We start from the raw sequence: 12,722 nt of genomic DNA, 5'->3' as shown, positions 1-12,722 counted from the left end.
CCTGGCCGTGACCATGGGAAGCTTCACTTCGTCACTGGCATTTTTTAATTCTCAGATTTGCCCTCGGTTTTCCAAGGCCTCTGCCACCCCTGGGCGGTGCTCCCTGCACGGACTGCCCAGTATACACTATAATCAATACAGAAGCCTATTCCTACCATTATTTTCATTATTACCTATTATCTATTATCAAGGCATCATAACAGCCCCCCCCACACACACACACACAATTCTATAAGAGTGATACACTTCTGTGTGTCCTGAGGCAAGTTACATAGCTTAAGCCTCAGTTTCCTCATCAGTAAAATGGGAATAGTAACTGTTTTCTCAGGCTGTTCTGAGGATTAAATGAGATAATGCCCAGAGATGATCGGAAGGGACACAGGGCCCAGCTTGTCTACTGAAGGGCTAATAACCCCCTTACCTTCAGACTTCAAAGCACTGACTTGTCCCAGCAGTGGGTAGGGGGCCCCTCTCCCAGCCCCAAAGAATGAATTCTAAGGAATTCTAAGCCACTCTCACCAATCCCTGTCCTCCTCCCCAGGGAATGGTTTAGGGGTACACATAGGTCCCATCTGGCCAAAGAGACCTAAGAGGAAGACGACTGGGGAGAGCTGGGGACTGGGGGAAGTGTCCTCAAACAGAGTGAGAACCCTCTCCCCAACTGCTCCTGCTGCCTGCCTTTGGCCGCAGGTCTACACAGATGTGATGCCTGGAGCTATGGCAGCCATCGTAGGATTAGGGGGCAACTGGCAAGAAGACAGGAAAACAGAAAGACAGGAGGAGCCTGAGTGCAAATGGCATTTCGAGCTCTAGGACCATGAACCCGGACGCCTCATTCTGTGAGAGGAAAAGGTGTTTACTGTCTACATCAGAGTTCCTATTATATGCAGCCAAAAGCATTTCTGGCTGATCCAATGCGTTGCCATGAACATTTCGTTTCAAGGAGCAGAATGATCTAAAAGTTCGAAATGAAGATGTGTTCAAAGCAAAATTACCCTCCTGAGCTACACAATTACGGGTTTCCTCCTTGAATTTCCTGCAAAGGTACAAGGTAGGAATAACTCTTGAGATCAAGGCTCGCGGTAACTAGTCCTCAAGGTCACATCCTTATCACCAACCTCTCCCCCATGGCCACCCACACACATGCCCGCTGCCTTTCAGTCGGCCTCCTGCGTCAGCTCTGTGTCCCCAGACCAGGCCGAGCCACAAGGAGGTCTGCTGAAGTAGACAGACACGTTTACGGTCAACTGAGACCCTCATTCCTCCATCCTTCTCCTGCCTCCACGTCCAACAAGACGCTGTTGGGGGGGGGCGGCGCAAAGGTCCCCAGGACCAACTAGCAATGACTCAGGCTACTCCAGGGCACCTTGGGCCAGGACCTCTCTGACAGCACCGGCCGTGAGCACAACCTCCCCATGCCTGATGCCAAGCTGGTCCTTCTCCAGGCCAGAGTGCTCTGGGATGCCGTCCTGAGCCTCCCCCGCTCAGCCTAGGACCTGGGGGTCTGGGAGACTCCTGTCTCTCGCCTCCCACACCCCATCCACCCATCAGCAAACTCTCTTAGGTCTACTTCCAAAAACTCTAGAATCTGATGTCTCCCACCTTTCCCGCAGCCACCCAGCTCTCAGCCACCTTGTCCCCCGCCTGGAGTCCTGAAGCCACCTTCTCCCCAGGCTCCCTTCTGCCGGCCTCAACCCCCTCACGGCCCATGCTCCACAGACGGATCTTACCCCCGCCAAAGTCAGTGCTATCCCTTCTGTGCTCAGAGCCCGAAGTGGTGGGAACCCTCCCAGAGCCCTCCCCAGCACCCCCCGTGCCTTCCGTTCACGCCCCCCACTGCCCTCAGATACACCAAGCTCATCCCGCTTGGAGCCTCCGAGCTGCTGTCCCCCCAGAAGGCTCCACCCCCAGGCGTCCCCCTGGCTTGTTCCCCACCCCCCTCAGGTCTCTGTTCAAGTGTCCCTACTCAACACAGCCTTCTAGGTCCACCACGAAAACTGTACTGCCCCCACCCCTGTGAAGGGTAAATGCCCCCCACCACGGCCCCCACACACTCTACCCCCCAGCCCCCAGCTAACACAGACGTATTTCATTCTCATTTTATCGATCAAGTGTCTGCCCTAGCCCTCACCAGAATTTGAGACCCATGAGGCCAGCGACTTTTGTCTATCGCTGCTGTGTCCCCAGAACCCAAACCGGTGCCTGGTACCCAGTAGGTGCTCAAAAGAGAAAAGAGATGAACTAATGAGCACTCTCGTTGAACTTCTCCACACCCTCTCCTGACTTCTCATTTTAAATCCTGCAGTGCAGAGACCAGCTGAGCGCCTGGCATGCCAGTTCGGCCCCTTCATCCGCCTGCCCCCGCTGGGAAGTCCTGTGGGCACCCCAAAGGCGGCGCCTTCCCGCTCCAGAGAACGCTCCGTTTCCCCAGGCACGCAGGGGTTCCTCTGCCTGAGGAACCCTCATCACTGCACGTGGTGCTTCCGGCCACCGACGCGCCGGAGCCCCAGGACGCATCCCTGCTTCTCATCCCACCCCTCATCGGTGCGTCCTGCGCGCCCCATCTCCAAACACTTCTCAGACCCGCTGACCCATCACCATCTCGGTGACCCACCTCCCTCCCAACCCGGGCCTGGGCTCCGCCGCTCAGGGCAAAGTCCACATCATGCTTGGGAACCAACACTCAGTTGTGGGCCCCCCGTGGAGTTCGGGAAACAGGAGGGCCCAGAAACGGCCAAGGCGGTGAGAAGCGGCTGTTTCAGAGAACCCGAACCCAGGCGGGTCTGCAAGCAAAGGGCCTAAACCACAGAAGAAACCGCCCTGGTGGGGGCCCCATGGACCTGCCCGTCCCCCTCCCCTCCTCGCTGGCTGTTTCCTGATCTTATCGTTCCTGCGCCCCCAAACCCCTCCGCAATTTCCTCAGCCTTCCACACCGCATGTAATTTGGAGCCTCCTTGAATCCCCTGTGCAGGAGACGAGCAGTGATAGTTAAGAGTCACATTTACTGAGCAGTTAACTCTGGGCCAGGGGCCATTCTAAGCGCTTGACATGATTAACTCACTGAATCCTCAAAATTATCTGACGCGGAAGGTACTGTTTTTTGCCTCACTTTACAGGTGTGGAGAGTGAGGCACAGAGAGGCGAAGAGCCTCGTCCAAGATCACTCGGCGAGGCGGACGCCGTCTGGCTCTAACCGAAGCACGTGCTGGTTTCGCGGGGTCCCGAGGGAGGGGAGTGTGACACAAGGGTGAGGTGCTCTGCCCTCTCCAGATGTGCAAAACCGAATTCAGATCCAGGGCTGTTTCACCACCTCCCGGGTCTTAGAGTCCCACAGCACGGCGAACATATTAAAACGCACCCACCTCCTACATTAAATATGCCGTCCTGGCCTGAAAACATTTTTTCAAGGATTTTTCCTAAACTCGCTTTTGAGGTTATTTGGGGCCAAGAAACATTTACTTTACAGACTGGCTACGATCTCCAGGCAATCATCAGGGATTGTGTGACATGAGAAAATCCCGCCAGCACATTATTTCCAAATGCAATGAGGTTTTTCCGAATGCTAAATTTAACAATTAGGGAGGCTGACAGAGAGCTGCGCTCCGTACGCGTTTAAACATTTATCCGTTTTGATTTCACACTTGTCTCCTCGTCTTTGGAGCCAACGCGTTCTGTCTCCACAGATCCCAAGTGAACATTCCCGCGAGCTCCCTGAAAAGTTCGCAGGACCGAGGTCCGACACACGGGTCAGGCAGGCGCATCCCAGTGCCAGCTCTGCCGCGACCTTGAACCAAGTGCTTGGCCTCCCCGGGGCCTAGTTCCCCCGTCTGTACATGGGCTGGAAGACCCAAGGGGAAAGTGCACACAGCCCGGCCAGGGCCTGGCCCAGAGGGAGCGCCCCTGTCCCTGCAGGAGCCAGAAGAGACAGGAGGCGGGCAGAAGGAAGTGTCTGTGGCAGCTCGGTGGGGCCAACACCTCTGGGAAGTTGAGCGATGCTGCTGTGTGGATTCTCCAAGCCTCTGCCCAGCCCCCGCCCCCCTGGGAACTTGTGTCAAAGGAGCAACTCGGCAGGTTCCACATGGAGGCTCTGATTTGGCGCTTCAGCAGGAGACCAGTCTGCCCCAGCTCACCCGGGACGGTCCCGGACAGCAGAATGGAATATTGTTCGGCCCTTGCGAAGGAAGGGGATGCCGAGGCGGCGAGCCCGAGGGCGTTACGCACGGTGCGATACGTCAGCGGGGGGAGGTCGAAGGCTATGTGATGCCAACCACACGGGGCACGAGGTGCCACCTCCCAGAGAAAGCAGAAGTGTGCCTGCCGGGGGCTGCGGGGAGTGGGGCGCTGCTGTTTACCGGGGGACAGAGTTTCAGTTCTTCAGGATGAAAAGAGCTCAGGGGGGGGGGGGGGTGACGGTGCAGCGAGGTCAGTGGACGTCACGTCACGCGTCGTGCGCCGAAACACGGTTAAGATCGTAAGCGTCACGTGGATTTTTACCAAGAGTGAAAAATATTGGAAATTTGTTTAAAAAAAAAAAAAAAAGCCCCAAAACCTGAGAGGCCCGTATCCTGGTCAGCCTCCCAGTCCCGGGCAGAGCCAGAAGGCTGCTTGCACAGGCCGGGGGGCCTCTCACCTGAGCCAGCAGCCAGTCGACCAGCTTGCTCCCCGGCAGCACCGACTTGTACGTCTTCAGGTGGTAATCGCGGTCTCTGCGGGGGGAGGAAGGGCATGTGAGCAGAGGAGGGCGGCGGGCACAGAGGTGGGCATCAGGCTGCCCGGTTCTCTCCCAAAGCAAATGCTCTGACCTGTGTGGCATCTAAATTCCTGCCGAGTCCTGGAACCAAGGGCTGCGCTAACCTTGCAGTCAGACCGGTGATTTCTGACTTCAAAGCCGGCAGACCGGAGCTCATGTGGCCAGCCATGCTGAGGCTGGTAAGAGTCTGGCTGGGGAGTTTCTCTCGGACTTTTAGGAACCGGGGAGCCCAGCAGGCCACACGCACAGTAAGTGCTGGCCCCGCCACTTCCTCCTCTGGGGGCTGATGGACGGAGGGGGGGCTTGTGCTGGCCGAGGCTGGGCCAAGGAGGCAGGGGCAGGTCTACAGAGGCAAGCGGTTCCCAGGGCCTGACCCCGAAAGAGGCCAGCAAATGCTGGATCTTCTCTGCTCCCCTAAGAGTAGACAAGAGCCGTCAGGACAGGGGGCAGAGGAATCTGCAGCTGGGGAAGAGCTAGGTCACCCTCTCTGTCCCTTCATCCATAACCATAAGCCTCACAATAAAGAAAATAACCAATCGCTGGCACTTATACGGCCCTCACTACGTGCAGCCGCCATTCAAGTTTAATCCTTGTAGCAACTCAAGGGGTGTGAGCCGCTCTTATGCCCATTTCACAGAGGGCAAAATCAGAGGCCAAAGAGGTTAATTACCTTTCAATATTCACTTGACGCACATTTACAGAGTGTTACTTTGCCCCTGACCTGCACTCTCCAATATGCAGCCACTTGTCAACCGATGCATATTAAATCAAACTTAAAATTATATTCCTCCACCTAAAGGGTTTGAAAGCCACATGGGACTCACGGCCACAGTACTGGACAGCGCAGACCTAGAGCACGGCTATCTTTGTGGAAAGGGCTACAGGACAGCACCGCTCTAGGCGCTGGTCAAGGGTCTGGGGACACAGCGGCGAGCAAACTCCCTGCCCTTGGTGAATTTACAATCCAGTGGGGAAGAAAGCACACTGATAAAATAAATAACATAATACGTCAACTACTAACGAGTTTCAAGAAGAAAACCAACGTGAAGTCAGGAGGACAGTGCATGCCAGAGATACTTTAGAAAGGTGGGCAGGGAAGGCCCCTCCGATTTGGACACCTTTGAAGGAAGTGAGGGACTCAATATGCAAATAGGTAAGGGAAGAGCATTCCAGGCAGAGGGAACAGCAAGTGCAAAGGCTGAGGTGAATCTATTACCCCCATTCCACAGAGGAGAAAGTTGAGGCACTGAAAGGTTAAGGACCTCCACCCAAAGTCACACAACTGAAAACTAGCAGCTGAGATTCAAACTCACTCCAGAACTGACACCCTTCGCCACCACCCTGCAGCGTCTCCCACAGATTGACTCACTTAACCCTAAGGACGAATGTATAGGGTAGATGCAATTATTAGCCCCATTTGATGGAGAAGGAGACTGACGCTCAGAGAGGTTAAGTTATCAGCCCAAGGGCACGGAGCTGAGAAGAGGCAGACGTGCCACTGGGGTTTGGAGAGAGTAACTTACTTGATCACGGGGGCGTAGAGGCTGTGAAGGCGGCAGTAAAGTCTCACACCCTGAAAGAGAAAAGGGGGGGGGGGGTCTGGGATCAGGCCACATCCGGCAGGGGCCTCCAAACCCAGGCTACTCGGAGAGATGGCTCCCAGGACAGAGCAGGCAGGTGGGGGAGGGAGGAAAGCACAGGCCACTGGGGCCCACGCCTGCTCAGCAGTGACCGTGGGGTCGGGGTCATGGGGTGGGGCAGAGTCCCTACCTTGGACATGATGTCCTCCAGTTCACTCCGGGCCTTGTAGGTGCCGTCATCATAGCGGAAGCGGTACATCACCTGCTCGTTCTTGAACTGGTGCTTGTCAGAGACTGGAGGGACCCAAAGGGCCAGTGAGGTCGGACCCAGGGCCCACCCTCATCACCCAACGCCACCGCCTCCCTCACTCGGCAAGGCTCTGTGCCACGTCAGTTTCACTGAGCCCCTGCCCTCACTCACCATGGTGGATTATACCATTCTCCAACAGGGCCTGGCCCAAGTTGACTCCTTCTTCCGTCTTGCTGATTTCACCAATTTCCAGAAGCCAGGCCACAAACTCACTGCCGGGAATATAAGAAGCAGTTGAGAGAACTTCCCTAGTCTTGGGAACACGGGAACCAGCGCTGAACGGGCCTGGCCCCACCCACTCCCAGGAATGACAGCCAGAACGTCCCACAGGAAAGCAAAGCCCGGGAGCCTACAGCTCGGGGGTTGTGCTGAGGCCTTGCGCTTCTCGCAAGGACCAATGGCAGAGTGGTGGGTGTGACCAGACCCCAGGCCCTGACTCAGGTACACTGGGTGAGTGGGGGGAAGGATGGATGAGTGGATGGGCAGGAGGGAGGGAGGGAAGTGGGATGGGTGGGCGGGTGGATGGATGGATGGATGGACAGATGGATGGGAAAGAGGGAGAGAGAATGAGTGGGTGGATGGATGGATGGATGGATGGATGGATGGGAAAGAGGGAGGGAGAATGGGTGGGTGGATGGATGGATGGATGGGAAGGAGGGAGGGAGAATGGGTGGGTGGATGGATGGATGGGAAGGAGGGAGGGAGAATGGGCAGGTGGGCGAGTGGATGGATGGATGGATGGACAGATGGATGGGAAAGAGGGAGAGAGAATGAGTGGGTGGATGGATGGATGGATGGATGGATGGGAAAGAGGGAGGGAGAATGGGTGGGTGGATGGATGGATGGATGGGAAGGAGGGAGGGAGAATGGGTGGGTAGATGGACGGATGGACACAAAAGTGGGGAGGTAAATGATGGAAAGTGAGCAGATGAATGGATGATCTGACAGACCAATCAGCAGGTAGCTGGAAAGACCAGTGGGTAGGCAGGTAGTGGGGAGCATGAGGGAATGGACAGATCCTAAGTGGAGACAGAACCAGGCAGACGGGTGAGGGAATGGATGATGGATGTCAACACGGACAGATAAGCAGAAGGAATGAAGAAACAAAGAGGAAGAAATAAGAGCCCAGAAAGACGACTGTGGAGAGTCAAGAGAGCTCATGGCGATCAGATCATGTCATTCTCCTGGTCAAACCCTCCAGTGGGCTTCCCCACTGCTCTCAGAAAAAGATCCAAACTCTGCCTGCACGATGACAGGGCCCCACGTGAACCGCTCGTCCTCCTGGTCTCCTCTCCTATACCTTTCACTTATGTTTCAGCCACACCCACCATCTTCTGCTTCTTAGATCAGACTCCTGCCTACCTCGGGGCCTTTGCACTTACTGTTCCCTCTGCCTGGAAATGCCCTCCCCCAGCTCTTCGTGTTAAGTCCTTCCTTCTCACCACAAGCAGTTCCTCACACAATCCTCACGGCTCTCAGTTTTGCTTCGTCTTTAGCACTTATCCTTGTTTGGAGTCGTACTGTTACAGATTTACATACACGTGTTTCCGGCCGTCTCCCCCACCAGAAGGTAATCCCCACATTGTCAGGGATTTTTGTCGGTCTTATTCACAGCCCTACCCCCAGACCTAGAGGAGGGTCTATAGCACAGTAGAGCCCAATAATCATTTCCTGAACAAACGAAGGAATGAACCATCAAACAAGAAGGAACGTCCTGGGATCGGCAGGAAGGTCTCGGGGAGACAAAGAGCTCACAAGCCGGAGGAAATCAAGCAGATCCAACGTGACCGCCCGGTGGGGCAGAGGCTCAGCCGGACCCCAGGGCCTGGCTCTCGGGGGTGTGCTCAGGCTCAGTGCAGAGCTCAACCCACCAGAGTCCGCAGGAAAAGGGAGAGCCGGCCACGGGGCCGTTTCCACTGAGGCAATCTGTGTTCAGTGAGAGCAGGTGGCAGCTGGCCAGAGCGCAGCGATCTCCTGCTTATCGAAACCAGCTGTCCCGCCTCCAATTACAGGGCCAGAGGGGGCAGGACTATTTTTAGCCTCCCGGTGTTTGGCTGAGCGAAGCCTGCCTGTGTGTAGGCAGTGGTGAGCGCGGAGGCATTCCGAGAGCCCCGGGTGCAGGCCAAGGTGGGGGAGCACAGAAGAAATGGACCTATTCTGTGGGGCGGGAGCCCCAGGTGGGGAAGAGACTGTTCTGGGCTCTCCACCCCCAGTTCCGCTCTCAAGGCCCCAAAAATCAGCGACAGGGAGAAAGCTGCCAGCAGCTGAGGGAGGCGAGCAGATGTTGAGTGCCCACTCTCGGAAGCTGGGGACTCGGCACCCGGCTGCCTACCAGCTGTCCCATCGGGGGCCGCCTCTGGCACCGACCGGCAGCCCTGCGGCCAGACGGGGGACAGGAAGTGGCCCAGCGTCTTCTGCTAGGGCGGAGGAAGGCGGCCCAGAGAAGAACAACCGTGACCCACGTTTCCGCCCCACACGGAGTCTTAGCCCTTTTAGAGCATCAGGGAAGGTTCACAGCTTGCTGGGCCAATTTGGGCGAGCCACTGTTCCTCTGCGGGCCTCAGCAGGGTCTATCAGGGCCTCTAGGGCACGTGGGTCACTCGGGGCCCTTCTGGATTCAACAGGTCAACTGTCACATCATATGAAACGTCAAGCTGGGACCCAGTGTGCACGACCACATAAAACTCCTCTCTAGCACAGGAACCTCAAGCTCTTGGAAATGAACAGAAGGGGCCAGGGTGCGGCAACGCTAAACCAGCCGCCCCTCAGTGCAGCTGACCGTGGCCACATGGGAAGACTAGAGTATCTTACTTTTCCAAAAGAAGCCGGAGATGTGGCATTTCCTGTGAAATCTCCCAACTGTTAAATGTTGATTTATAATCCAAAATTTCCTGAAAGCACCATGTGGCCCATGTAAAACACACGCACGGACTGCGCTGGGTCAGTGGGGAGCCACCTGCCTCCAGTGAGGTGCAAGGAAAGGTGTTCTAGGCAGGGAGGGGATCAGCACAGAGAAAAGCCCCGAGTGGGAAGTAAGGTCAGGAAACCAGCGACCTGCCAGTTGCTGGAAGTTGGGTACAAAGAGTGGCAAGTTCCAGCCTTTCAGGAAGATGTTACTCGGGACACTGAGTTGGGGACACAGAAAGCAGGTCAGCCTAGACTGGCGGGGAGTCCGGGATCCAGGCAATGGGCACTAGCTGCGTTAGCGTGTACCCAGCTTCACCGCTCCTTCCTGGCCCCCAGAATCACCACCACGCGTCAAGCCCAACGCGAGGCGCAGGGATCCACAGTTGTGTCTCTGCCGTCTCCCTGGGACAGTCCCCTGGCTGAGGCTCCGAGCACCACTCACCGCCCAGTACAGCAATCCCCTCGTTCTCTCCGGTCTCCTCCGTGAGGGCAGGGACTGGCGGGGTGGGGGAGGGGGTTACATTCAGCCCTGTGACTCCACTGCCTGAAGGAGCTTCCTACAGCCATGTCTGTTACCCACAGCTACCCTGCACCTGTGCATCCAGGTTAGGCGAGACAATGAGGCCTCTTCCACCTCAGAGCTTCTATCCCAGCAGACATCAATGAATGAATGATACCTAACCTCCGACAAGAGGGAAACCAAAGGCATTCTTCTTCTTCTTGCAGGAAGCCTTCCCTGACTGCCTCTACCAGATACACCATTATTCTTGTCCCCGGAGCTCTTAGAGCTCTGACAGTGCCCTCATCCAGAGCCTGTGTGATGAGCTCATTCTTCATCCCACTCTTCTGCTTAGGCTCTTTGAAAATGGCTTCCCAGAGCACCTAGAACAAACCCTGAGCCCCCATCCCCCCTTACCTGCCTAATACGGCCCCTGCCAACCCCTGCGGCCTCATCTCCCGCTCCTCGGCCACCCACTGCCTCTAGCCACACTGGCCTGGCGGATCCTCAACTACCCAAGGCTCACTCCAGCCTTGGGGCTTCTGCACCTGCTGTTCCCTCTGCCAAGAATGCTGTTCCCTGAGATCGCCTCATGACTGGCTCTTGCTTGACATCTAGAGCTTGGTTAAAATGTCTACTCCCCTGAGAGGCTTTTCCTGACCACCCTGGCTGAAACAGTACCCCATTTCCTCACCTCCTTACATCAGCCTACTCATTTCTTACAGTACCCATCAACTAGGGGCACCTGTGTGCCTCAGTCGGTTGAGCGTCCAACTCTTGATTTCAGCTCAGGTCATGATCTCAGGGTTTGTGGGATCGAGCCCTGAGCTGGGCTCTGCACTGACAGCGTGCAGCCTGCTTGGGATTCTCTCTCTCTACCCCTCCCCGACTCACACATGTGCTCGCTCTCAATCACTGTCTCCAAATAAACTTTTAAATTAAAAAAATCCATCAACTCGCTGAGATCCCTTCTTTACTGGTGTTCGTCTACTTGTCTATTTTCTGATCTCCCCACTGGACAGTCATTTCCACGAAGGCAGGGGTCTGTCTGTCCTGTTCACTGTTGGCACATAGTAAGGGCTCAGTAAACACTGAACGAATGGCAGGAATGAATGAATGAACCGATTCAGTCGGCCCAACTGACCTGAGGCTCCTAGAGGGCAAATCATGTTCCTCCCATGATGCCTCCACACAAATATACAGGGTTTCTTCCTTGATTTTCATCATGAGTTTTGTCTCTTCCAGGGCAGAAACAGGCCACTCCAATACCCTTAGCAGCACAATTATGAGACGCCACATTGCATTTTCTCACTGCAGCCTCTGACGATGCTATGAGGCATATTTTATTATTTCTCATCAACGAATCATCGACTGAAGCTCAGAGAGGTTAAGAGACTTGCCCAAAGTCACAAAGCTAGAAGGTGGGGGAACCAGGGCTTAAGTCCAAGTCTGACTCAAAGCCCAACCCTCAGAGGTTATAAAGATAAATCGGACCCTTTTTGTATTCATGGATTCCCCATCTAAGTAGTACAGGTGGATGTGGAGAAAGTAGCTACAAGGAAAAATGAAACGTGCTGACCAGAGGTAAAAATGGATACGTGCAGCAGAACGTGGTGGGAGAGAGTCCTGGGTTCAAATCCCAGCCCCCAACTTGTGCAGGACCTCTTCCCTCTCTGTGCCTCAATTCTCTTACCCTTAAAATGGGGATAATGGTAGTGTCCTGCCTCATAGTGTTGTATGCGGGTTAAAAGGCACGGCCACGTGCCAGTGCCTGGAGCAGAGAAACGTTTGATAATTATGTCTCCGTGGCTATAGGTTCCTTCCACCCGAGGGGACCCAGGACGCTCCTGCAGGAGAAGACTTGGGTGCTGAGCCCTGGTGGGAAAGGGGGAAGGTCCCGAGACCTGGCGCTGGGCACAAAGCAAAGCTCTGCGGGGAGAAGAGTTTCATTAGAAAAGTCTTCTGCAGGAAGTCTGGTCCTTAAGGCCCCGGTGATTATAGAACAAGCCTCAATCCTGGCCCTGTTTCAAATGGGCGGTAAAAGAAATCTCCCCTAATCCTTCCTGAGGAGACAGAACAGTCCGCTGAAGCTCTAATCACAGGCAGGTTATCCCATCCGGCTGGACTAAGCTCCCCAAGGGGTTTGGCAGGAGGCGGAGAGGTCCTCTGACCCAGGGGGGGCCAGAAGCAGCCCCCTTCCCCCCCACCAGAGAGAAAAACCTCCTTTCTGCCCAGGGATTAAACACTAGCTGACAAAAGGGCGCCGGGACGTGCTTCTCGCATGGCTGGGGCCCACACGCTCCTCTCCACACACCCTCCCAACCCTGGGGTTGCTGCAACAGGGCAGCTCCAGTCCAGGACATCCCCCAGCTACCCCTCCGGAGCCCAACCACCCCCCAAATCTCCTGCCTGCCACCCCTTCAAACACAAGCCTCGGGCCATGACAGATGTGCTCCGCCCCAGCTCCACATTGGTCTCCAAAAGCCTGACCAGCATCGGTACTTGAACGTCTACTGGGCCTTTCAACCTTAACGCGTCCAAACCTGGCTGCCACTGCGCCCTGTCTCTGCATCTTTTCCACCGGCTTCTAGGGCGGCACCCTTGCCCCGAGGGCCTCCCACCTCTCTGCCCACTCCCTCTTCAGGTCCCCTGCCAGCTGGCGGCCCCACGGCCCCA

General features: G+C 55.8%; 1 protein-coding gene across 1 annotated transcript in view; it reads right to left on the bottom strand.

Annotated features, from left to right (window-relative positions):
• The window catches only part of PREX1 (phosphatidylinositol-3,4,5-trisphosphate dependent Rac exchange factor 1), a 184,461-nt gene that overhangs the window by 46,719 nt on the left and 125,020 nt on the right, over positions 1-12,722 (bottom strand). The window contains 4 exon segments of the mRNA XM_023251134.2: positions 4,631-4,706; positions 6,274-6,323; positions 6,521-6,624; positions 6,752-6,852. Of these exon segments, the coding sequence (XP_023106902.2) occupies positions 4,631-4,706; positions 6,274-6,323; positions 6,521-6,624; positions 6,752-6,852 (331 nt within the window).

Source organism: Felis catus, chromosome A3 (assembly GCF_018350175.1).
Source record: "Felis catus isolate Fca126 chromosome A3, F.catus_Fca126_mat1.0, whole genome shotgun sequence".
Classification (NCBI taxonomy): domain Eukaryota; kingdom Metazoa; phylum Chordata; class Mammalia; order Carnivora; family Felidae; genus Felis; species Felis catus.
This window is presented reverse-complemented; position numbering and strand designations above follow the sequence as displayed.